Source organism: Asparagus officinalis, chromosome 8 (assembly GCF_001876935.1).
Source record: "Asparagus officinalis chromosome 8, Aspof.V1, whole genome shotgun sequence".
Lineage (NCBI taxonomy): Eukaryota > Viridiplantae > Streptophyta > Magnoliopsida > Asparagales > Asparagaceae > Asparagus > Asparagus officinalis.
Genome location: NC_033801.1, coordinates 101,342,497 through 101,368,790, shown reverse-complemented (window position 1 = coordinate 101,368,790; position 26,294 = coordinate 101,342,497). Strand labels below are relative to the sequence as shown.

Below are 26,294 nucleotides of genomic sequence, written 5' to 3'. Positions count from 1 at the left end.
ACGATCCTCTTTAGAGATCAAACAAACTTTTTATTGGTGGTCACCGTTTCTAGAATACAAGCGGTGGTGGCAGTGGTGTCCACAAATTAAGTAGGCAGTGAATGAAGGGAAATTGATGTAGCATATGTTGTGACAAGGACATATACATAGAGGATAACAGACTTTTTATCGGTGGCCAACGTTTCTAGAATACAAGCGGTGATCATCAACAAGGCCATTGAAAGCAGGACGGATAAGAAACCGCGGCATTGTTCACGGTGAACAATTACAGGAAAAAATGGATGTAAGACAGATGGAGGAGTTTGATGGTGAGAGATTAGGGGGCTAAGGTTTGTTAGGATCTGGGGCTTTGTAAAGGCGAAGGTTTGTGTGGTACTAATACCACGTTAAACAATAAAATACTGTAGATTCTCATTCATATTTCAAAAGCTACAACTACTCTCCTTTACATTGGGATACAATAACAAGTTTATTTTGTAGCGGATGTGGGAGTAAACATAATTACTTAATCACAATTATTCTCTTAGTTACATTCCTAATATCTCTCAATCACCAAATCTCTAATTTACGTTCCTACTTATTATTCCTAATATAACTATAACATTATAGATCTTTATAATATATTCTTTAACAACATGCATGGAGTATTAACAAGCCAGAAAATGAGAAATAACAGTTTGACAGTTGAACAAAATTAGAACACTAAATCCCCGAAAATAGAACAAATTAAATGAAAGAAACTATAGAGGACCCTCCACTACATGGAACTACTGTAATATTTTCTAATATCCATGAATTGTTTCAGGAATATGCAAACCAAAATAAAACAAACTATATATGCACTCTGAGTACTAATCTAGATTAAAAGATGATAACAGACCAGATACAGTGAGAAGAGTGGAATTCATATCCATTTCATGGAACTGCTTTAAGTCTATAACATTTTCCAATACTCCATTTACCTCTTTCATGAATATGCACACCAATATAAAACTAACTAGATACGCAACTGGTGTTGAAGCAAAATATTGAGTAACAATCTAAATAAAAAAAAATGATAACACGCCAGAAAAAGTGAGGAGTGAAATAACCTTTATCAAAGCTGGTGGGGGCAAATCAATAACTTCCATTCCATCACCAATGTATGAGCACATGAGCGAGAAGGCAGCACGGTCATAGAAGGTGTCCTTCCTTGTAATGAGAAACGACGATGTCAAAAAGTCTTGTGTGGAAGCAACTAAAATCTCACCATTTTTTGGGGTGCACAAGTTATTTTGGACCTGTGAAGGACAAGACTAAGTTAAAACAATGGTAAAGACAAAATTAAACAAAATTTTGACCATTGAGAAAAGTTCCACTTCAATATCTAAAATGTATCAATCCAACCTAAAAGGTTCAAAAGCAAAAGGCTGCATGGTTGTTTTACTAAATATCAAAGAGTACAATCTAAGAAGCATTGAACTTGAAAGTGATTTACGCCATCAGCAATAGGAATACATTGAACACAGTCGCTTCGGTACCACTGCCCAAAACTTAGCGGAAAGAAGCCAGTCTCGATTTTAAAAAAAAACAAAGTGCACGCAAGAGTCGGTTGAAAAAGAAAATAAACTTGTGTAGTACCCTAGTACCAAATGTGTAGGTTACATACATAGAAAAGAGACCCTTCGGCATAATAAACATGCTACTTTTAGTCTTTTACAGAACCTATATGCCTAACCAATATGTGAAGGACATAATGGTCTTATATCAGGTCAGACGTCTATGCTTCCTAGAATATCATGAACCAAACAGTACTGATTTACCATAGTGAAACAAGTAACAACAACAATAATCACTGCCTAGCTCCAAAAATCCAAGAAGAACCATATGCATCGTTGTTAGTAATCGTAGGCTATGGAAGAACCTACTATCAAAGGGTTATAGCATGTTATGCACATGAAAATTGACTATACAATTATCTAGCATTGATAACTGATTGATTATTGCAAACAAGGATGTAAATATTTCATCAGATTGATATCTCATAGTTGGGTTACTTGGGTATGAGTCCACACCCAGCAGCACCTTCACATTAACATTGAAGCTTGTTGATGCAACCCCGCTTATTGTTTCTTGTATATTCCACTATCACCTAATGAGCTGGTTTTCCACGCTACTTCACTGAATTCAGAATAATGGTACTAAGTATATTACTTTCAAAACTGTAGAGGCTGTACAACAGTTCAACAGGATTAAACATTTATTTCAAAGAACAAATAGAAAATACCCCCATAAGTGTAAATGCTTCTGTACGAGCCTCTTCTGTTTGAGGAACATGCAAGTTCATCTCATCTCCATCAAAATCAGCATTGTAAGGATTGCAAACAGATTCATTAAACCTCAAGGTCCTCCAAGGCATTATCCGTGCCTAAATCCATGGAACAAAAGCAATGTTACAACAGAAGCAATCCCTGACGAAGAATTGAAGAATTTAATAAAAAATAGAATACCCTATGAGACATGATAGACATCCGATGCAAACTTGGTTGCCTGTTAAATAGAACAATATCTCCATCTTCCAAATGCCTTTCCACTACACAACCATATTTCAGTTCGTTAGCAACATTCTTCTTCTCCACATATTTCAAGTGCCTGCAATTAACAACTCCAGTATTTCAATAAAAAGAAGTCTAAGAACTATCATGAATATGCAGAATTATTCAAATTAACACTTACAAGCGAGTACCATCAGGTAATGTCACAAAATTTGCCCCAGGATGTTTGAAAGGCCCATTACGGACACATTGTCGCAGCTTCTCTATGTTATGCTGTGTAACTCGTTCTGGATACGTTAATACCCGGGCCATTAAAATTGGAATTGCAACCTGGACCCAAAGAAAAGTTAATCAAAAGATACACAGTGATAAATGGATGGAAAAACTTATCATACATAAGTGGTTCACTTAAAGATAATCTCAAATTCAAACGGTTGACCTCTGTAATTTTTAAATTTGGATCAGGAGAAATAACAGTTCTTCCAGTAAATTCAACCCGTTTCCCTGATAAATTGCAACGAAAACGTCCCTGCTTTCCTTTAAGTCGTTGGATAAGACCGCGATGTTTAGACTCTATGACTGAAGGAGCTTCACTGTTTATATACTTAACAACTACATCTTGTAGTTCTGACCACCAGCGGTCCTGATGAAAAACATTTGTTAGCATCCCAAAGTAACAAACAATCCTTCAATGTCATGTAGGTATTATCTACATAAATATGCAGTTGTTAATCTTAATGGGTTTAAAGCTAAGCAAGAGGCTGTATGGAGAAAATGAGCTTATTAAATAAAAAATTTGCAAAAAGAAAGGTCATATGGTGTACCCATGACAGTCGCATTACAAAAATGTTACTTCTCCTCCTTTTCTTCTGTGTGCTTAAGGGAAGGAAAGTGGCAGGTGCTTCTAAAAATGTTCCAAACACCAATTCTTTCCATTAGGAGGCTTTCTCCCATCCCTCTATGAAGAACCCAACCACAACATTACCCTTGATCATCATACGTAGTTCAGAGTAGTCAATATGTTGACAGATGTGCTTAACTAAAAGTGGGTATAACCTTTTTTGCCAACTTGACAAAGCAGTAAGAGAGCCATATGAAGCATAACTGCAGGACCATAGAGCAAATGCAAACAAGCTGAAAGCAGTGTATAAGAAGGTACTTGGCAGCTCTGCTCTAAAGGTCACTGATCCGACACAGCAATCACCAGTCAAATTTGGACTGCTAAGTAACATTAATGGATCTAGTACTGCCTCAATCTTCACTAGGATTCTGGATCATTGATCCAACAAAACAATACAAGGTAAAAAAAACAATGTGGATAGCTGATCAACTCACTTCAAATGAACATAGTAATATCCTTTCTTTCTTTCTTTTTCTTTTTTTCTTTTTTCTTTTTTCCCTGTAAATGGACATGGAAACGAATATAGGTAGAAGAATCAAATGAATACAGATATAAGGATATTTATATCGAGCAGATGGATGAACTTACCTTGGCTTTAGATTAGTGATCCAAAACCGGTTTTGGTGATCCAAAGGTTTAGCTTTTTAAAATTATACTTTATTTAGGTAATTTGTATATTGCATGGATTATATACTACTGTGTCACACATTTTCGTCATATTGATATATCCATCCGTATTTGTTTTCCTCCCATCCCATCTATATCCGTGCTCAAATTCACGTTACGGATATGAGGCTTCCTTCTCAAACCCTATTCATATTTCATATCCATAATTAGTAAACGGGTGCAGATATGACAAATGACATCTGATTCGTTTGCATGCTACGTGCCTTCCTTGAGCTGGTAGATTCACATAATGAAATATTAATGATACGGATTCTTCAAGGTACCCCACCCAATGATAAGGAAGAAAACCTAGCTAACTATTAAAAAAAGTCCGCCAAAAATCTGTGTGTTTCTAAAGACTTCATACAAGGAAAAAAAAAGAAAGAGAGGCAAAAGTAATGACAATAATCTTCCAAGTTTTCTCCATATATCCACTAAAACGACTAGATATTGTAATGTGCTGCTCAAATTTGAGGGTTGTTTTCCCTTTTTTGAGAGGCAGCAGGAGCGGCATTTCAAATTAGAAATATTTGTGGGAGAACCCTTATAGCAACTAGCCAGCTACAATAGTTAAAGGGGAAAAAGTCAAAAACAAAGAATATAGTATGTTCCGCAGCAGAAAAATCCTCTTATATAAACCCTTATAACAAACATCATTTTTTTTAAAAAAGTTAACTAATCTGAGCATCATGAGCACTGTTCAGCATATATAAACAACTAAAAATTTACAAAGTAATCTCATCTCAATAGCTAATATGCTAATATAGTAGATGATAACCTCACCATGCAATTATGCATGGGAACAGAAGCACCTTCAATGCCCTCCCGAAGACGAGAATTGCGTTGTATGACTTCTTTTAATATGGCAGTTAGACCATCCTCATTGCTGCAAAAAAACAAAAGGGTAGGGTCACTGCTACATGACATCTGCATTACCACAATACCATAGAAGAGGTAACAAAAATATACATATATTAGTTAACAGATATAAAAGCGTGTATACGTGTTTGCATGTGTTCATGCGTGTAGATTGTGACAGAGTTATAAACAGTTATTCCCACCATCAAAATTAAAGAATAAACCTATCAAATGGATAATCAGCTTAACTGAAGTCAGCAATACCTCATTTATTGTGTCTAAAACTAGGAGCCAGATGACTTAATGTTCTTTCAATGCTTCAAGTACCAAGAAAATAGACAACATAGGTATTATGTTGGACCATTTACTTGAAGAATACAAATTGTTAGTCTAAACCAATATAGCAAAAGACCCGTTTTGAAACCCATTTCAACACCTAACAGAGTCAAAGTGTTACAAAATTCAAGCAAAAAAATCATGTTGCATTTAACGCAGAAAACAACACCAAAAACAGCGTTTCATTATCTTAAGCATTATTCAATACTTGTTAAATTGAGTTAAACTGATTATGAGATTTGGATGTGTGGTGATATCTTCACCGTCCAAATCGATATCACGATAACCGAAATAAATTCCCAATTGAATCCCCCTACACAATATTATGTGAGAAACCCTAGCAATCCCCCGACCCCATCTCCATCGCCTCCCTCATCTCCTCCCTCTCCATCTCCTCTCACTCCTTGTCTCCTTCGACAAAGAAACCTCTCCGTCCCTTCTTCCTATGTCACAGCGCCTGTCGATGAAGACAGAAACCTCTGGCCGACAACAACGCTCTTCCCTTCCTCATATTTTCGTGCGATGACAGGCTCCTTCCCGTGTGTTCCTTCTTGGCTACCATATCTCCTCTAGCAACAGAGATCATTCTAACCCCATCACCAACACCTCTCTAGCTTCTAAATCATAACTCCTTTTGACAAAGATAAAGCCTTCTAAATTCTAACTCTCGTAACTCTTCCAATCCTCTTTCATGTTTGAAAATTTTGAGAATTCGATTATTAGTCATTATGATAATTTTGTGTTTATGAAATATCTAAATAATTAATAAACATAATCTATATTATGCATCATATTTTTTGTATTTTTTTCCTTAACCGTTAACAAAAGGTAAACTATTACGTTATGCATTATTCTTATCTTTAACATTAGTCTAAATCATTGATCATGATTAACCACTTTAACCTTAGCACATAGGTTTCTATCCAGTTTTCAACAGAAGAATAATTTACTTTTTTTATTTTAGCTTTATGAAATATGAATGACGTTAAGTAAACTTAAACGAACGAGTTTTTTCCATTCTTATGGATTTTGATTGGATTCCAAAAGTAACCAAACGTAACTTATTCATATGTGCTTGTGTCGGACAGCATAGATATTCATGAACATAATTCAACATGAAATTGGATAATCCATAATATGTGTTTAACTTTAGACGTTTTGCAATGCTCTGTAAAAAAAAAGGTCAAGCATTTTGACCCTTTCTCCATACGTCAAGTAATTAGAAAATGAGAAGTTTTTTAATAAATTAACAAAAGAAGTCTCATAACATGCCCTTAGTTTTTCTTTTAAAGAAGTTTTGAGACATATAGAATATGGATTATGACGAATGAAACGGGTTACGTTGGAATAATCTAATTCATTTATTACGTAACATCTTTAGTTAAATTTAGTAGATAGCTCATAATTGTTTGATGCGTGCACAAACAGTCCTCAAAAGCATATTTTTAAACTGAGAGTATTCATTGGTGCAAATTTTGGGTAAATAGGATAATTTTTGGGACAAAACCTTTTGGTATTATTCATTGGAAAATTGGGATTGGGTTTATACTTTATAGTGTTATTTTTTGGGACAACTAAGCCACAACTACCACGCTTACTCAAAATTACCACAGCTATATAATAAATATCTTGCTCCCAACCTCAAATTTGCCCCAAACTTCTCACTAGAACACACTGGAACACAATAGGATAAATTTAGCAATCCTAGATCTTGCTTCTCTCCTGCTCTTTCATCCTTCGATCCAGCCCTAAAATCAATGGTGATCATTGCTCCACCTGTCTTCCTCCTCCTCTCACTCTCACTTCTTTTCTCTGGTCCCTGATCTTCATCCTCCTCTCAAGCCTCCTCCAAGTGTCCACCTCCTCGAGCAGTACTTTCAACAAGCTCATTCAACAGCCAACCAAAGGATTCACTTTCTCTCAGATATCTTCCTCCATAGCCATAGTCACCACCTCCAAACCACTGCTGCAGTGACCTCCTGTGGCTCACCTCCACTTGGCCACCATTCTGTTCGAATCCTGGTCATCACTAAGGTTATCCCATTGTTCTTATGCTGTCAATTTAATATTTTTCTAGTTGCGGACTTCTTAATTTCTTATTATATTGTGGATTTTGTTGGTAATTTATTTCTAAATAAATTGTTTTGCTCAACTGATGAAATTTGATTGCCTCACATTGATGTAATGTGGTGTTGTAGCATTTATAGTTAGCTAAATTTTCCCTAAATAATTGTATTGAAGATATTTTACACTATGTTGGAGTTCGACACTTCAAATAGGCTTGCTCTATCTATAACTTAGATAAATGACAACCTCGGTTGGTTCCTTCTGTACAATAGTATTGAGAAAAGATTGGTCATAGCTATCATTTGGTCACAATGATAGGCACAACATGGATGAATATTTGATAACAGATCCTACATACGACAAGTATTTTAACATGAAACACCATTACTACAATGTCATATAGAAAAGCTTCCCTTTGGATGTTGACCAACCCATACCACTCTGAATTGTCATCTATAACCCGTATTGCTTGTTTCCTCAATTTGGCTACTAATTTGTTAGCTGACCTTGGAAAATATCTTTCCTAATAAATTGAGATCATCGTTTGGTTGTTTTTCATGTTTAAAAAGTATGTGATCTTCCAAAAGTACCCACTGGATTTAGAAAATGCAATTAGAATTTAATTTAAACCATCCTCAGACCAAGAGATTCTATCTAGGGATTCTAAATATATTGATTCACAATTAAATTGAAATATAGTTGAAGTTTCTTAAAGTATATTTGAACTTTTACTTATGCATACTACATAAAAGTATAGAGTTTAGTAAAGTGACTGTTGATTCAAAATAAAATTGAAAAATAATTGAAGTTTGGACATTATTGATATTTGCATTGTAGAATGAATTTTGCTTCGAAAACTCAAAATCTAGAAGAGTACTCTAAAGATGGTGAGAGGGCGAAAAAGCTAGGAGTGACTATGTAGTATGGAAGGAACAAGAGAAGAGAGAGTTACTACGGCTTTTGATGGAGGTGAAGAATGGCAATAAGAAGGATAACGGCAACCTCAAGAAATATACCATCAATCAAAATGTGTTGCCATACATGAATGCTAAATTTGGAAGAACATTTAAATTTGATCATATAAAGAATAGGATCAAGAGTTGGAAGATGAAGATTGAACCAATTGAATTACTATTGAACAACAATTTCGGGTTTCACTGGGAGCCAATATCTCAAAGAATTACTTGTTCCGTTGAGATGTAGGAAAATAACAAGCAGGTTAGATCGTTAATTACCCAAAAATCTTAAGTACATAATATATAGTTGTGTTTGCTAATTACAAAAAAATCATAATATTAATTTGTTATCTTTGTTTTTTGGCAGGCTCATCCTAACACACCAATGCTTAAAGATAAATTCTTTGAAAATTTAGATGATATGCGGATGGCAGCAGGCAACCACTCTGCAACTGGGAGAGCTACTAGAGGCTTGAGAAGTGGGGTGCAGAGAGTGCACCGTTACGTAATGCATTGGGTGAGGATATATTTGATGACGAGATTGGCCTTGATAGTATGGGTGAAGAACCTACCTAGCCACCAGTAGGTCCTCCACCACCTCCCCCTAATAGCACTCCTGGTCCTACCACTCCTGTGGTTGAGTCTGTGCCATCAACCTCTAGCGCCAGCAGAAATATGCGTAAAGCACCTTCTCGCACCACCGCTTCTGCATGGTCTCAACCCACCGTGCAAGAAATAGCAAATGGAATTACAATTATAACAAAGGTTTTGTAAGAGTTGGTCACAAAAGGGAGGTAGTTGCGAGCCGCAACTGTGGGTACAATGAACGACTTCAATTTTAGAATTTAATGATGAACGATTGACTGTCCTCGGTCAAAAGTTATGATTTGGAGACTGGCTGAAGCATTTCCAAACAACGACAATCAATATTCTTATTAATGACTATGCTTTTGGACTCGTAGTTTGATGATGTTTTTGGAGTTGTATTTTCGGAACATAGGTGCTTTTATATATGTATTTTAAGCACATGTTTACTTTTATGTTACTTATAAGTTATGAGAGTTAATTATATGCTTTTGGACTTGTATGTTAAGCACATGGATGCTTTGATGACTATACGGTTTTAAATATCATTATTATAATTATGTTCTGTTTATCATGTATGTATGATATTTTTCTCATTCAAGTTTTTTTTCCATGTTTCACTTTATAAGAGTTGACTTTTTTTTACTACATGAACAGCTTATATATAATTGTCACTTGTATTGCCTATTGTAATGACCTATTTGAATAATATTAATCATATTATTAGCTCTTGAATTGCATAGACCTAACTATGCTTTTATTTCGTGATTAATATAGCATGGAAGATAGTCTGAATGTATCTATTTTGCTATTTCACGAGGATACTGCCGATTATCTTCTCATTCGCACTATCAACATGGTTGCACAGATAGGAGGCCTAGTTACAAGTATCTCAAACCTCATATCACAAAACGAGTTAAATGTATGCATTTCACAACTCAAACATGGCATTACGAACCTTAGACTTTAATCCTTGAAGTCTAAGATGGAGAACAGTCCACGTGATTTTTCATCAATATATCATATGTACCCAGATTGCTTCATGAAGTTGTCTATGATCTTGCGAGGACTTGGGCATTTACAGGATACATGATATTAGTGTTGAGGAGATGGCTGCTATTTTTATTCTTGCTGTTACTCAAAATCAACGGTATTGCATTACCACTAAGAGGTTTGATTGATCCTGATTTGCAATCAGTGTCTGCTTTAATAAGACACTCCAAGCCCTTATGTTTTAGCCCCTTGTATGATGGCTCCTCCCAATCTACCAGAAAAGGTCACATCTGAATCTCGTTTTTTGCCTTATTTCAAGTTATTTCAAGGTATTGAAATTTAAATACACTATGTAAGTCTTCATCCATTATTATTATTATTTTAAATTCGCATCTCATATATGTTAATGGAATGTACAGGACTATATTCGTGCTATTAATAGGACCCACATTCCATATATGATGTATGGCGAAGACCAAACCCCATATCATAATAGCCATCGTTATCCTTCTCAAAATATCCTTACGACATGCACATTTTACTTTAGGTTTATTTATGTCTTAGTAGGATAGGGGAATATGCCAATGATTCACGAGTCTTGAAAGATGCAATCAGTATAAGCGCATGCAGTCTTCCACTCCCACATGGTAAATAATTTTTACTCAAATTGTTAGATGCTATATTTATTAATTATAGTTCCAAAGAAATGTCAATATAGGAAAAATTTTTATCTAGTTGATTATGGTCACCCAAATAAGCTACAATTATTAACTTCCTATCGGGGTACGAGCTACCACCTTAAGGAGTTTGGCCAAGCGAAGAACCGTAAGTGGCCACACAATTATCATGAGTTAATTAACCATCAACATGCATGTTAAAGCCTAGAAAATCAACAAGTGCTAATCTCCCTAGAGAAACCGACGCAAGTCTCATCCCTCACCTAATCAGACGAATTGAGGCCGAGACGACTCAAACTCACACTTGGCCTACTGTGTCAGCCGACAACTTGCTTAGTCAAGTCAAATGGCGATACTTGTCGGCCACCTCACCCGATCGAGCCTACGAACAACCCGCACTCGGCCTACTGTGTCAACCGACAACTTGTGTAGGTGAGTCAAAAGGCAGTGCTTCTCAGCTCTTGACCAAACAAACTGAGAGACGGTATTAACCTCAAACCCCTCACTAGCCGACTGCTCTCGCATTAACCCCTCTGACAAAACCATCATTACTCTAGCATCCATAGTCTTTATGACTCATCGGACCCAAGCAACTCTAAGCACCTACTGTCGTTCCCTCATTAAATGACCAAATGACTCACTTTCTTCCGTGACTGACGCCTGGAAGGTATCTGCTGACTCAGCAACCTGACTGGACTCGGTCGAAGTTACCTTCATGCCCCTCTGATCTACTATAAAAGGGAACCACGCTGCATGGAGTAACTTCTGCTTTTTGGCAACTTTGAATAACTATCAATACAATTTGTCTTTCATTTTCTCACTCAAGATCAAAATACCCACTTGATTGTCGGAGAAACAATTGGAGAACCTAACTCCGTCCTCTTACGAATTTTTTATGTGCAGGAAGAACAGCGAATGCTAGAACCAGTCATCTGAAGTAGTTTGAGGACCCTAAACACTCATATAAACCCCATGTTTGACAACTAACATCAACAATGCATCTCTTAGAAATTGTATTGAACGTCTCTTTCGCGTTTTCAAGTCTAGGTTCATTATTTTCAAGTCTTAACATCTAGGTTTTCCATGAGACTTAGAAAAGTATGATCTACACATATATTAGTCTGCATAATTTTCTGAAGATGAAGAACTCAAACAATGACTTTGAAGTTTTTTCCTCCCGAGGCACCACGCAATGTTGCTCCGCTTGATGGTGATTCTAACGAGAACGACTATTTACAAACTCAACAAGCACACCGGATTGCTGCATAACGTTGGAGAGAACAAATAGCAAAAATAATGTGGCAAGATAGGACAGACAGCCCTAGTCTACAACAAAGTTATATGCCACTGGCTTATATTTCCAATATTTATGATTCTATTTAATGAGTAAGAATTTATGTGTAATAATTAAGACTTTATCATAATCTAGGTTGTTCTTCTTTAAATAATAATCTAATAACTAGTATATGTTAAGTTAGCAATAATAAGTTAATATGTATTTTGATTTACTCTAAATTATTTAAACAGAATATGAAATACATTATATTAATTAACATATATATTAATTAAAAATATAAGTTTAAATAAGAAAATTATGTAATATATTTTACAATAAATGAAAGAATGATTACATGATTAATTTAATTAAGAATATTGTTAATATAGCATAATAGTTAAAACAAACGTCAAAATATTCAAAGATTGATTTTAATAATATTATTATATTTATTCATGATTTGATGTAATAATAAGTTAAACTTGAACTAAATTGATCCATAAATATCATATTCTAAAAAGATGTCATATCAATTATCTCACTCAAATTGTCCATTATCTCATTTTAACCCACTTTATCCCAATTTATTCCACTAAAATTATCTCACATGGTAAAATTTTCCCATCGGGACAATTATCCCAAGTTGCCCTAAAATATCCCAAATGAATAATCCCCCTATAGTTATTCAACACATAGATCAAAACGTAGTAGATTATCCAATATCTCTATACACCAGAGACCAACCCTGGGAGTATTAAAATAGCCACATAACCACACATGTATATATATACACACACAAATAAGTGTCGAATCCAGAAAATTCAATAAGGGGGTCCAAAATTAGTGCTAACTCCAACAATTTGTACACTAAAGGATATAAAATTTTCATATTTTGTTCAAACAACTTCTTAGAAAGTCTGCTGATCTCTCGAATTTCAGTAAAAACGTATGATGAGAGCTACATGAGAGATGCAATTCTCAAGGTGATTGCTATACTACATACAGTCTATTTTAGGTAATCTTAGTATAAACCTCTGTCAATCGAATTAATTTTCTCTAACCAAATGAAGAGAATGAATTGCTCGGTTAAAGACATATCATGCAAGAAAGAAACTTTATATTACAATTATCAAAATAGTTATTCAATTCTTGAGATAACAATCAATGGACGTAATGAATAATTCAACTTAATACTCATGAAATTTTGTAGTTATTTGAACTTTACACTTTGGTCTACCAGCTACACAATTATTTTCCATATTCGGGATCGATAAAGGAGAACTCTCGAGGAAGTCTAAAGACAGATGTCTTACATTTTTAGATCCTATAATTATTAAATATCAATTACTCTCAAACTTTACTGTATACATTCTTTTCATTTGTCAAGGAGTCATATCCCCTTCAACATCTAAATAGCTTCACAACTGGAGCTATAGTAAGCTACATCCAAAATAACTTGAAATCTAATCCCTCTCATCGATCTGCAATGTGACTTCACTCAAAATGAGATATTCATAAACTTAATTGCATTATTCAAAGTGATTAATAATCAAAAACAAAGTGTTTTAAAGCTAGCTAGGCATAAAACAAAATACCAAAGTATATGTTGCTTAGATATACAGTTTTTAAGGCATAACATTATCAATTCAGCTATTTAATATAGTATGAATAGTCAAAAGCCTATATTGGTCAATTTCAGGGAGGTCCTGCATACTGTAGAAACTTAAACTATGCAACTTGCAATTATGGGTTTCAGGCATTCTGGAGATGTAGATTAACTTGAATGAAATTTATTTTCAACTTGGTGTGCCTACTATCAAATTTAAAAGAGGAGATTGTTTCGAAATCCTTACTAAAGAGGCCAAATGGCCAAACATGCACATACATACAATCACACACATGCACGCACACATAGAAAGATATGTGTGTACATATGAATAGATAGAATGGGATATGGGGATCAAAATTAAGATTAGTTAGATTTAAATTTTTATATTAGTTTTTAGAATATGGACATAATTCTATTTGGATAAGAATTTGTTCTTTATTTTACTAGTAGGATTACAAGTTTATTTTTGTTAAAGCTTAGTGGAGATAGGAGTTTAAACCCTATAGATATGGATTACACTATTCATTATAATTGAGAGAGTTTATGAGATGTGATTGAAAAAAGAAAGTGAGGTTGAGAGTGTTTGCGGAGTGTTTCCTCCAAAGCGTGAAGGCCATCGAGTTTTGATTAGGCATCACTGTGTGAAACCGGCCTTTTTTAGCTCTTTGATTTATTTCTCCAAGAATTAATCTGATTTGTACATCTAATTTTACAGAAACCTTCAAACAATCTCAACATTCAGCACCTTTTATGATTCTCTGTCACGTCAATGAAAACTCGTGAATCCGACCTCTAATTCCCAAATACGTTGATATCAGTTTCACATTTGACACCTTCAGATCCCCTTTCAAACAGAGCCGAGTTGACTTCATTATCAACCCAACATTGCTCAATCAAGGTTACAAATATAAGACTTGTGCTTAGAAAAGATTCAGACCTCAGAGATCTTTTATTTAGTTTAATTCATAGATATTTAATTCAAGAAGTCATCGCTCTTTTACTCTTTCATGGGTTGTAAAGGACTCCTTCACTTGTTTAGTTTTATTCAAACTTATCTTTACATAGTTACAATTCTTGTATGCATTTCAGCTATTTTGCTATTGATTTATAATTTTAATATCTATGATTTAATTTGTGCTACTCTTTAGTGATATTTTTGCATTCACATGATATTGAGTTCTTTAAATTATCTGTTTAGCAAACCCTATAGATTTTGTCCAGTATCAGTGCCCCTGTGTTAAACTAAGATACATTCGGAAGAATTTAAGGTCAAGTAGAAACTCAATTTTGGGACTTGCACTTAATAACTCATTTCGCTCGTTATCAATTGTTTGTGACAAAAAAAATTAGTTATAATTCACAAATATCTTGTGATTTTGTTCATATTGTGGTATATTGAATATTATTTATATGTTCGATGAACTTCTAAAATTAGGTGTGAGTAATAATAATACAAATGGTGGAAAAGGTACAAGAAAACGGCATACATTGCAAAGTCAAATTTATTGCAAGCTTCAAATAATACGTTGCCTATCTTTGTATGTCTGTATTATGTATTGTGTGTTGTTTGTGTTATGTGTACCCATTAATGTGCATGTAGGTATGCATGTTTGTGTTGTGTATTTGTCTTGTGAGTACTTACAAGCGTGTAAGTTTATATGTGCATCGTGTTGTGTGGACATAGGTACATGCAACATATTTGTATGCATGTAATCAATGTATGACAGCCAATACATCGATATATCAAGTTCTACAATAGTCCGCCGCAGCAATATTTACAAGTTTAGTACAAGTTTAGTGTGTTTTGATTTTAAAAAAAAAATCCAATATATCGACCAATATCTCATATACTGATATATCCTAATATCCACAATATCGATTGATATTTGATTTATTTTAAGGTTTTCTCTAGGTATGGGTTTGGCTTTGGATTTCTAACCTAGTCTAAATACTAAATAAAATCCTCCCTTTGCTTCAAAAATCACCATGGATCATGGTTTTAAATATCGGCCGATAATCCGATATTATCACGGAGTTATCGGATTTGGGAGCTTTCTGCTAGGATAAGTAGGATTTTTAATCGGTTGTCGCTTTTATGGGTTTATCGGCGAGTTATCGGCGATAAAGGCACTTATTGGTCAATAAGGGAAGTTGAAAATATTGGATTTATCGGTGTGAGTTTTGAGTTGAATTGTTGGGTAATGGGCTGTTACTTAGTGAGTTATTAAACCCGACCCGACCCGCTTTTGATAATAAAATAAAGTTTTTAACTTCAAGTTCAGCCCTAATCCTTCGTGAATCTCTCCCTCTTTGTGTGGCTGTTCTCTGAGCCTCCGAGTCTTTTCGAACTCCATCAAGCTCAAGATCTATGTTCTCCTCTAACTCCGTTGACCTCGTCGCTCGCCTCCCCGAACTCGAAGCTCATGTCCGCTGACATTGCTTGCCTCCCCGACCTTAATGCTCACCTCTATCGACGTCGCTCGCCTCCCTGACCTCGAAGCTCAACTCTGCTGACGTTTATATTTCATTAAGTATGGTTAAATTATATTTTTTGGTTATTATGTTATATATATACACCATCCAATATATCACTCCGATAAATACTACTTATCCCCGATATATCCCCAATTTTCGCTATTCGATAAGGATTTTGATCGTGCGGTAAATTCCCGATAACCGATGTTTAAAACCTTGACATGGATCCCAAAAAAAATCCTAACCCGTATAATTTCGACGCTCTCTCACTCCTTTCTAGCTCCTCTCTCTCGCTCCCCACCGATAAGCCCCCTCTTTCTTTCCACCCTCTCTTTTTGATCTGTCTTGCCTCCCTCCCCCCTCTGTGCCCTCTCTAGCCCTCACTCTCTACCTCTCTCAGTTTCTCCCTGCCCTTTCTCCCTCTTCACCCCTTTCTCTATCTCTACCTCTCTAATCTCTCTACGTCTCTTTCGTGCTATGCACACTGTTTTAAAAAACCTCCGCCTAGTCCGCTTAGACGTGCGTCTAGACCTAGGCGGTACATAGACCGCCTAACTAGCACCTAGGGCCTAGGCGATATTTAGGCTGTCCATATAAATTTTACGAGCGTTTAGGGGAGCATTGTCTGCTTACGTGGATTGCATCCTGTAGGTCTTGGTTGTGATTTTATGTGTTGTAGCCTACACGTCCTCCAAACTCCATTAACCTCCAAATATGAACACCTCCACTATCTCCTCCGACCTTCAGCAAAACCTCATCGACCACCACTTAAATGAAGAAAGAAATCTGCCTAGATACCAGTCCGACATCTAAGCTTTTTATAACATTGACATTCACTATCAATTATTGTAATTAAAAATAAATAAATAAACATCTTAGGCTCTAGCATTGTTAATTATTATTTTGGCTATTTAGTATCTAAGTACGCATGATTTATTGTGGAACTAAGATTGCTATCTTTTTTTAAAAATTTATATGAATTTAATACATATTTTTATCAATTATTATAATTAAATAATTTAAAAATAGTCAAACACCTAGGCGCACGCCCAGGGGTCTAGACGCTAGGCGCTCGCTCAAACGCCTAGTCTGTCTAGCGTCTTCTGTAACATTGTCGAGCTCCCCCGATCTCTGTAACTACTAACAAGGTAAAAAATACTTCTTAAATATCTATTTAAATTAGTTAACAGTAACTTAAACTTAAGAAGTGTAAGTTAACAGTAAACTTAAGTTTAAGTTAAACTTAAGTTTAAGATAACAGTAAACTTAAGTTTAAGTTTAAGTTTAAGTTAATATTAAGTTTTTTGTTGATGGTAAATTTAAGTTTAAGTTTATTGTTAACTTAAACTTAACAGTAACTTATAAGTTAGCAGTAATTTGAGTTGAGAATGAGTTTTTTATTGTTGAGATGAACATATAATTTGAGTTGAGAAGTATAAACATACAAAGAGCTATTATAATTGGTAAACCAAGCAATTTAGTTAATACTTAATAGTGTTGGTATTTTAGTATTTATGTATCTTTGATTGAGTATATATATATTTATCTTCAAGTATCACAATTAAAAAAATAAAAAAGAAAAAAAACGCCCAGAAACCGCTTAGGCGCCTGACTAGGCGACTAAGTGCTGGGTGCCAAGTCCGACGTCTAGAAGCGCCCAGCGTTTAATGTAACATTGGCTATGCATTTTGAAGGTTTCATGCTACAATTATGAAGAAAGTTCCTACAGCCTATTAGTCATTCTAAAGATATATTATGATACAATTTCTTATATTTAGAAACCATTAATATGGTTGAATTACATATTAGAATGTTATACTTATATTGTGCATGAACATCATATAATATAACACCCTAATATTTACTGCATGTCCCAATATGTCCCCAATTTATGTAATTCAACATGGATTTTGATCGTGTGATATTTATGTGATATCCAATATTTAGAACAATGCATGTAATCGCTACCTTTGTCCTGAATTAACAATGACAGATGGGCGAATAGGTGCTGGGGGTATTGCAACCTCTGTCACAATGAGATTCTCAGGTCGAACACAAAGGTTAAGTAGTTCACAATCCTGTAGCAAAAGAGCAAACCATAGTTAAAACAACTTAAGCTAGCAGACATTTTAATGAAAAAGAATCCACAAGCCTCCATCCTGTTCCCATCAACAAGAGTATGTACCTCATCAGGCATCTTTTTGAAAAGACAAAAAACATCAAAAGGTGTAAGAAAATGTAAGTGTTGATAAGATGGTTTTTCCTTCAAGTGAGATAATGCCGCTTCTAGACTTTTATCAACAACTTCAAGCTTTTCAATAATAGATAGTTGAAAAGATTTCCCCTTTGCTAAAACACCTGTAATTGAAACGTCAATCGTATGAGTAAGCAACAAAAACTACGATCTTTCATGCTACATCTTAAATATTATTTAAATTTCTATTTTCTATAAACTAATCAAGATTTTATACTAATTACAAAGATTTTTCTATTTTCTATAAACTAATCGAGATTTATATGAACTGTGGGGAATTTTTAGAGGAAATAAACATTGGAATTAGAGCCGGTCAACAAAGAAAAAGCTATTTGTTAGACTTTCTTTAGTTAGCGAGAATTTTTTTGAGAATAAACTTAAACAATCAAATTTTAGCCCATTTAGTAGGTCCATCAGCAACCAACCCAAACTTTACCTTGTTGTCAACATATTTAAACACCTAAATTCGGTAGAATAGGGTTCTATATAGAATTTTCAGATCTAAGGCTTTGGGAGGATGAGCCTAGGCTTAGGACATTTTAGCTGCAAATTTCAAGAGTTTTCATTAAACCGGACAAGGTTCTCATCTTCTCATTAGTTCAATCCATATTCTTTCAATTTCTTTTCAAAGTATTACTTCAAATTATATCGTGTATGAGATTTGATGGTTTCCTATAGATTTATAGTTTATTTTCATGATAAATGTCTTATTTTGATAAATCAAATAATTGCTGATTCTTGAAAGTTGCTTATATTGAAATAGTTGATATTTTTACCACACAACAAATTAGGGTTTTGTTTTCGACTTATTTTCATGAATGAGCAAGGTTGTGGAAAACAGAAAGCTGAGCAAAGCGGTGAGGCACCGTACAGGCTTTTTGTGCTAAAAGGATCAACCCGGAAAAAAGAGTCAAGTAAAAAAGCGATTTAGTTTAATACGAAAAAGTGTTCAAAAAAAGAAAATTTTTTGAGAATTTAAAATTTTCTACAAATGCATAATAATAATTTATAGAGATACTAATCATGAAATAAATGTGTAACAATCACACAACATTAATTAAGTACTGGTGTTTTGTTGGAGGGGGAGGAGAGGGAGCAATGGACTGAAGCTTCAATAAGAATCTTGTTGGAACTTGTTGGCGATAGTAAGAGGAGCTTAAGGGAGGCGATGGAGAATTAGATGCGGCGGAAGGTGCTGGAGGCAGTGGTGGAGTTGGAAGAAGCTCTTGAAGGCAGAATTGACAGGCGGAGGATATCTCAAGGTTTTTCTCAAGTTTGAAAAAAGAAAGAGAAGGAAAGATAGTGGAATACGAGAGGTTTCATGCGTTGAAAGCAAATATGGGTCAAATCAAGTGCAAAAATTAAGACTTGTTAATTATCATTTGCATTTTAATTAATCATTTTAAAGCCTATTAAATGCTTTTCTCCGCTTTTCCGCTCCTTTGCGAGCAAAAGCCGTTCAATAACCCCTGCTTTCAGGCAAAGCGAAGCGGCCCATGGCCGCTTCAGCTTTATACCTCCGCTTTTTGCCGCTTTTTTCAATAGCATGAACAAAACATATTTTATTATATTTGAAATATGAAAATATACTTGAATAATGAAAACCAATGAGAAAAAGGAACGATAGGGTGATGAGGCAATGACGAGCGACTGAGAACTGTCAGCCAATGCACCGCTGAAGGGTGCCCTAGAATGTACAGATTGAAGGGTCATGGCGGTTCAACTGAGCCATATACAACGTATACATTTTCATAAGTAGTCTTATTGTTTTACGATGTGAGATGCATTTTATAGATCCCAGAAATGTATAGAAACATGTTAGGGACACACCGACATGACATGTGATTATGAAAGTTTATGCGGAGGAAATAGCTTAGCGACATGTTCGGAACTAATGCGGAGAAAATAGCTTAGCGACATGTTCGGGACTAAGAACGACTGTAGATGGGTAAGTACAAGCACTGCGATGTCAAACATGTCATTTGATATGATAAAGTTTTTGATGAACTCTTAGATGAAGTGAAGTATAATGAAATAGGCATGGCTAAATAGGTCGTACAGTGTACTTTTCGGCATCGACATCATAAGCCAATGTGTGATTCATGGACGATGAGTATAGTTGTACACCCAATAGTTGAATGCAGGATTCATACTCATCTACAGAATCGCAAGTATTAGGGTTTCATAGCGGCTGTCAAGTGACAGTGAGCACTCTTTGTGCTGAATAATATGTTCTATAGTCTCTAATAATAAAAAGGAAAATGATGGGTTAATGGGGGAATAAGTAGCGAATATTTTATTGGCAAAGAGGGGACATAATAGGGTACCCACGAGTGTGAGACATACGTCAAGTTGTCATAGTGCAGCCGGTGATTGATTTGCTCTCTCCCCCCTCCCCCCTCTAAACACAACATGCCTAAATATTGCATTCCAAAAAAGATCACATAAATGACATAGGTTGACATCAGTTTACATTGCATATTAGTAGGACTTATTTTGTTGTTGTTGATGACTATTATTGATTTGCATATCATGAATTTCATTACTGTTTTCTTACATCAAAGAGATTTGCCAATCTATTATATTTCATACCGATTGAGTGTCATTTATAAGTACATATGTTGCATGCATATATACTTTCCTTTTCCTTTGAGACTTTATAGAACCCTGCTGTCCATCTGAGGACCTAGTGTAGACAGGCTATAAAGCTATCAAATTGTTTAGTAGCTCCGGATAGGGGTACTTTAATCAGGTTGTAGGTCAGTAGACATAGCTTGGATTTGTGTAGTAGCTATGGACAAACATTGTTAGTTGTTTTATTTTACTTCTCAGGCTATGTAGCCAGTTTACTTATTGAGACATTTACATACATCATCTGTGTATTTGACATTTCATCTTTCATTGATGTATATTATATCTACAGTGATGTGTGGAAATGTATGTAAATCTGGAATTTATAAAATGGCTTGGAAATAAATGGTTTGGACGTAGCATGTCTCGTCATCCTGTCGCATGCTTTGTAAATATGGATCACAGGGCGTGACATGTTATTTATATGTAGCAGTACTAAAATAAAATATATAATTATTCGCCACCCGTCCTTTTTGTGCCTAAAAGGAGCATCTTGCGCACTAAGTATGTTTTCAAGCTTTCAATATTTTAAATTTCCTAGTGCAATCAATCTACTTCAATCAAATAATGACCAATAAGTCTAATCAAATCTTTTCCTACCCAATCATTAGTTGACCCTACATATATAATTCTCTAATCTATTTTCTATGATAACTATAACCATATTGTTGTAAGGACATGGCACATGCATAGTACAAAATTGTGTTTGACAAAATAGTACACTCTGAACTGTCCAATATATTGCTTATATTTTATAAGGTACATAGAAACAAGAGGTTCCGTCAAATTAAATTTTCAACAGTAATCTGAAACAGAACTCATTAAATTAGATGTCCCGGTTTAATTAGGGCCATGAACAGTTATCAAAGTATAAGCATAATCTACCAAAGCTACCAAAATGATATGATGGAAGACTGAAGCTAATCCCATTGGCTGGGTAGGTCGCCCATCTTTCACTTGCATGCCAGTGTGTGTGTATTCAAATACTTTAGTACCAAAACCCTCATTTTAGATCCTAATAAAAACTATATTCAAGTAGTTTTCCTTGTGAACCATCGTCCTTATGGACTGGGGGCGTATGATCAACAAAAAGACCTCCACAAAGATGTAATGCAAGTGCAGGTAAGGAAGTAGAAGTAAATGTGCAACAGATAGGAATACACAGCATTCAACAATTTGCAATGTATCCTGCGAAAAGTTACCAATCACCAAGTAAAAAGACAGGGAGGCACTGTGAAGTGGTCAAGACTCGTCTGTTCCTTAATCCTGGAAGTGGAAAGCAATAAAGATGACCAGCAGAACCTATGGACTACAGGTCAACAAAAGATAAATTGGATTATTTACAGTTTAAAACTCTGAATATCTTCTTTTTTTCCTTCTACCAATTAACAATGCGACAGAAAGAGTTTTTTATTTTATTTATTTATTTATTTATTTTGTGTGTGACTAAAGTCAAGCAGTTCATTCAGGCGTCAATCTCTTTCCCTTAACGGTAACTTAATTCCATAAGACTACTACCTTAGATAGTCATACAAATCATAAATCATTTGTTTACCTTGTGTAAATATGACGGTGACAAATTTACTATAAATTGTTTAAGTGCATGTCAGAAGGCACTTTAGTTGTACATACAACAAATTTACATATTATTCTTCTTGTTGGGGTTTTTATTATAGAAGCATTATAATATTTGGATTTCTAAAGACGGATGCATCTCAGGATTGCTCTCACAAATATCAGAAATTAACTATGGAAGGTGATAGTCCCTAATCAAATTAGATTTCAAGTGAATTACACTATAGTTTCAGCGAGAAATGAGTAACTGAAACAGAATAAATAGAAAACAAAAAATGGATCTGATGATAGCATTATGAAATGAAAAGAATCGAATACACTGACCATTTTTATGACCACAGCTAGCACAAGAACGGGGCGATTGAAGAGTTGATTTGCACTTGTCTCTGACTTTCTTCATTATCATATTCTTCTGATGCACATCTGCTTTAGGATTTCTCACTTTCATCAAAAATTCCCTACGTTCTGCATCTTCAAGAAGTATTCTGCCGCAGCCCTGGAAGAAAAAAATAAGTGAAAAGGTACACAAAATAAACAACCAACTACTTAAGCTACTAAAATATCATTTAATAGACATAATAATTATTAATTACTACATAAAATGGAACAAATTGTTCTGAAAGAAAATAACCTTGCAGATACACTTTAAAATGTTTAGGATGGAATTAAAATAGCCAACATTAAAGACTGGGAGTGTGAGCTTCAAGTATCCAAAATGACCAGGGCAATCAGCAAAACCCCCATTGCATGTAGCACATACAACTTTTTTATTAGGAGGTCCCTGCAAAAAAAGTAAGAATATAATGTCAAAGCCAATTCACATATGTAATAACTGATCCCAGGACGCTAAATGCAATGTTACAAAAAAACATGGGGATAAAAAGTAGCAATGCAGAAAGGCCATAGAGCTTTAAACTAGCTAAAACCTAAAACGAATTAAAGATTAACTAAGACACAGACCTATCAATCTTTATTGCTGGTATGACTTTTAATAGCTTACAGAGAACAATTTGCATGAAAAAGGTCAAGTTTCAAAGAAGCACATGCTGCAGATAACAGGTTTATCTGCCTCTACCATCCCTAGGCCAAATTTACCTTGATGGCAATCTTTCTTTCTGTGAGATGTTTTTCAGTGTAGGAGAATTAGGGCATCTGTACTTTTGTCTTTAGGACATCTATCAGACATAAAGAGCAAGCTGTTCCAATCAAGTTGTTTCTCACTGTTCAGCTGTTTGATAAGCCAGCAAAGTTTTCTGGTTTCAGGTTGCACGAGTCATGTAAGTTAATCAAGTACAGATTTGAAAGAAAATTAGTCAAATTTAAGCGAAGGAGAAATCTGCATGACAATAGTGCATTTTGCAATTTTTCACCCTTATTTAGTAGCTTACCGAGGTTGATCGTCAAATAATAAAGGCACGCATCTTTATATGGCTTAGTTTGGGAAGTAATATAGAGAAAAAAGGGTTGATTGCGGATAGACCACCTGTAGTATCACCTAATTGAGAATAGACCCCCTATAGTTCTATTTGAGTGAACAGATCCATAAGTGAAATTTGTTTTACTCTTAAAATTGTATTGTTACAATGTTTTGAGGAGGCAAATAGAACCCCTATAGTTCTTTTGGTGAGGATAGACCCCAAATTGCTAATTCACTTTAAAAAAAAAGAGTCGGAATAGTTCACTAAGAGGGTGTTTTCGCACTTGGGCCAATAGTACAGAGATCTATATTCTATACGCACATATAGAACTATTCACAATTGGGTGATACAACAAGGGGTTCGTTCACAACCTAAAAAATGATAATCTTTCTCATCAACAAGTTTCCTCCCAAAATTGAGGTTAAATCATAATCATGAGCTTTTCTTGTCAATTTATATACGCGACCCTGCACTACTTAGATTCTATGCCGCATCCAAACATGAAAGTAATTCAGAAATGGATTGTTTATCTTGTTTGTAAAGGAGAAAATTCCATATACATCCCTTTAAATAAAAGATGAAAGTAGCAATAACGATAAAATTAAAAAAGGAAATACCATTCTGGGATCGACCAAACCATTCTCAACAGGCTTAGCACTTAAATCATAGAGCCTATCACTCCAAACCTGCACCTCTGCTGCTTTCTTTACTTCGTCTCCCGAAAACGCATCGAAGCATATACTTTTTCTGTCAAAAAAAAGAACAAAAAATGAAATCATCTCCAATCAATCGAAAAGATAAAGGGTAAAAATGAAAAGAGCTTGAATTCCTAATTACATTCTTCGAGGGCCCACGTCCTCTATGTAGGGTTCTTTCGTGCATCTCAGCTTCTCAGCTCGCCGTGACATCTCTAATTATGGCAGGAGAGAGAAACTAGGATTAGGGGAAAATAAGAATGATGAGATGAGAAGGCTGGGCGAAATAGAATCAAATTGCAAATTGTTAACAAACAGTTATTAGAGAAATGCCTAGGTGATCCAAAAAAATTTGTTTTTTAAATACTTTTTTCCAAAAAAATAAAAAGTCATATATATCCTCTCTTAAAAGTGTGAGTTTGAAAAACTTTACATAGTTAGTATTTCCATTGATTCTTTTAGATGTTACATTCAAATCTTATTTAAATTGAAGTTGTTCTCTATCCTAATCAGAGTTCATGTTATAGGAGTTATCTACAGTCTAGATTATATTATTTTTAGAATTTATCTATTATATATATCTTGATTACTTTATCTTTACGTATCTCAATTATTTTGGTTATGTTTTTTGTCCTCTATGAACACTCGCCCTCTCTCTCAATGTTACAGAAGGCGCTAGGCAGACTAATTCGAGCCGGGACCTAGCACTTACCCCTAGGCTTTTGCCTATTTTTAATTTATTTAAGTATAATAATTCATAAAAATATGTATTAAGTTCATATAAAATTACAAAAAAAAATAAATAACAAGTTTAGATCCATAATCAACCATGCATAAATACTAAATACCCAAAATAGTAGATATCTATGCTGCCTACAAGGAATCATTTCATTCTCTAATGAAAGCAGTAGGATTAGATATGTATGCATTCATTTGTTTGCACCTCTTATGTTTATTTAGTATATGTAGACTACGTTGTTTGAGCTTTACATGGCAACAAAAGCCACATTCAAATGGGGACCATAGCAAACAGAGACCTCGTGTAAAGAAAACAGATCTAGTTTGTTTCATTCACCCTTAATATGTTGCTCCTCTTATCATCTTCCCTTATTTATCCTGAATTTTTATAGCAGTGAAAAGAAGATGAAAATTTTAGCTTAAAAAGGGAAGAGACGGGCTAGCAATGAACAGGAAGAGGAGAGCTCGTCGTCGGGGCGCGAGAGGCAGGCCGACTTTGTCGGGAGACTCGGACTAGGGAGGAGCAGGCATTAGCGACTCGGGATCAAGCTCAGAGAGAAGGCGGCGTGAATAAGAAGAGCCTGATGAAGAGGGCAGCGACAAAGAAGAGGCGGCAGCGAAGAGAATGAAGAGGTGGCGACTCGGGATCAGCTTAAGGAGAAGGCGGCGATGAATAAGAAGAGCTGATGAAGAGGTGGCAGTGGCAAAGAAGAGGCGACAGCGAAGAGAATGAAGAGGAGGTGGCGACAGAGGAGTGGCTGGAGAGGAGGTGGCTTGCGGCGGGAGAGGAGGTGGCGGCTTTGGTTACGTCTCTAGAGTGGGAGAAAGGGTGACAGGGAGAGAGATAGGGTTAGGTTTGGGTTATGGGTTATGGGTTCGGGTTTGAGATATATGTTCGGGTTTGAGATGTGTTCGGGTTTGAGCCAGGTGAATTGTTTTATTTTATTTATTTATTTATTTATTCTGTTTTAAAAGTTTAGGCGGGGCCGCCTAGACTGACTGCTCTGGCCAAAACTAGGCGGCCAAGGCTCTGCCTAAGCCGTCCGTTTA

General features: G+C 35.2%; 1 protein-coding gene across 2 annotated transcripts in view; it reads right to left on the bottom strand.

Annotated features, from left to right (window-relative positions):
- The window catches only part of LOC109851258 (DNA-directed RNA polymerase III subunit 1), a 55,102-nt gene that overhangs the window by 26,498 nt on the left and 2,310 nt on the right, over positions 1–26,294 (bottom strand). For both annotated transcript variants that reach the window (XR_002249739.1, XM_020421313.1), the window contains exons 3-14: positions 24,649–24,721; positions 24,429–24,558; positions 23,025–23,174; positions 22,718–22,889; positions 18,119–18,291; positions 17,902–18,011; positions 4,885–4,987; positions 2,974–3,177; positions 2,716–2,864; positions 2,490–2,631; positions 2,267–2,407; positions 1,092–1,280 (exon numbers count right to left, since the gene is read on the bottom strand). Coding sequence is in view for 1 of the 2 variants with exons in the window: in XM_020421313.1 (XP_020276902.1) it covers positions 1,092–1,280; positions 2,267–2,407; positions 2,490–2,631; positions 2,716–2,864; positions 2,974–3,177; positions 4,885–4,987; positions 17,902–18,011; positions 18,119–18,291; positions 22,718–22,889; positions 23,025–23,174; positions 24,429–24,558; positions 24,649–24,719 (1,734 nt within the window). In the remaining variant the exon portion in view is untranslated. The remainder of the gene's footprint in view (positions 1–1,091; positions 1,281–2,266; positions 2,408–2,489; positions 2,632–2,715; positions 2,865–2,973; positions 3,178–4,884; positions 4,988–17,901; positions 18,012–18,118; positions 18,292–22,717; positions 22,890–23,024; positions 23,175–24,428; positions 24,559–24,648; positions 24,722–26,294) is intronic.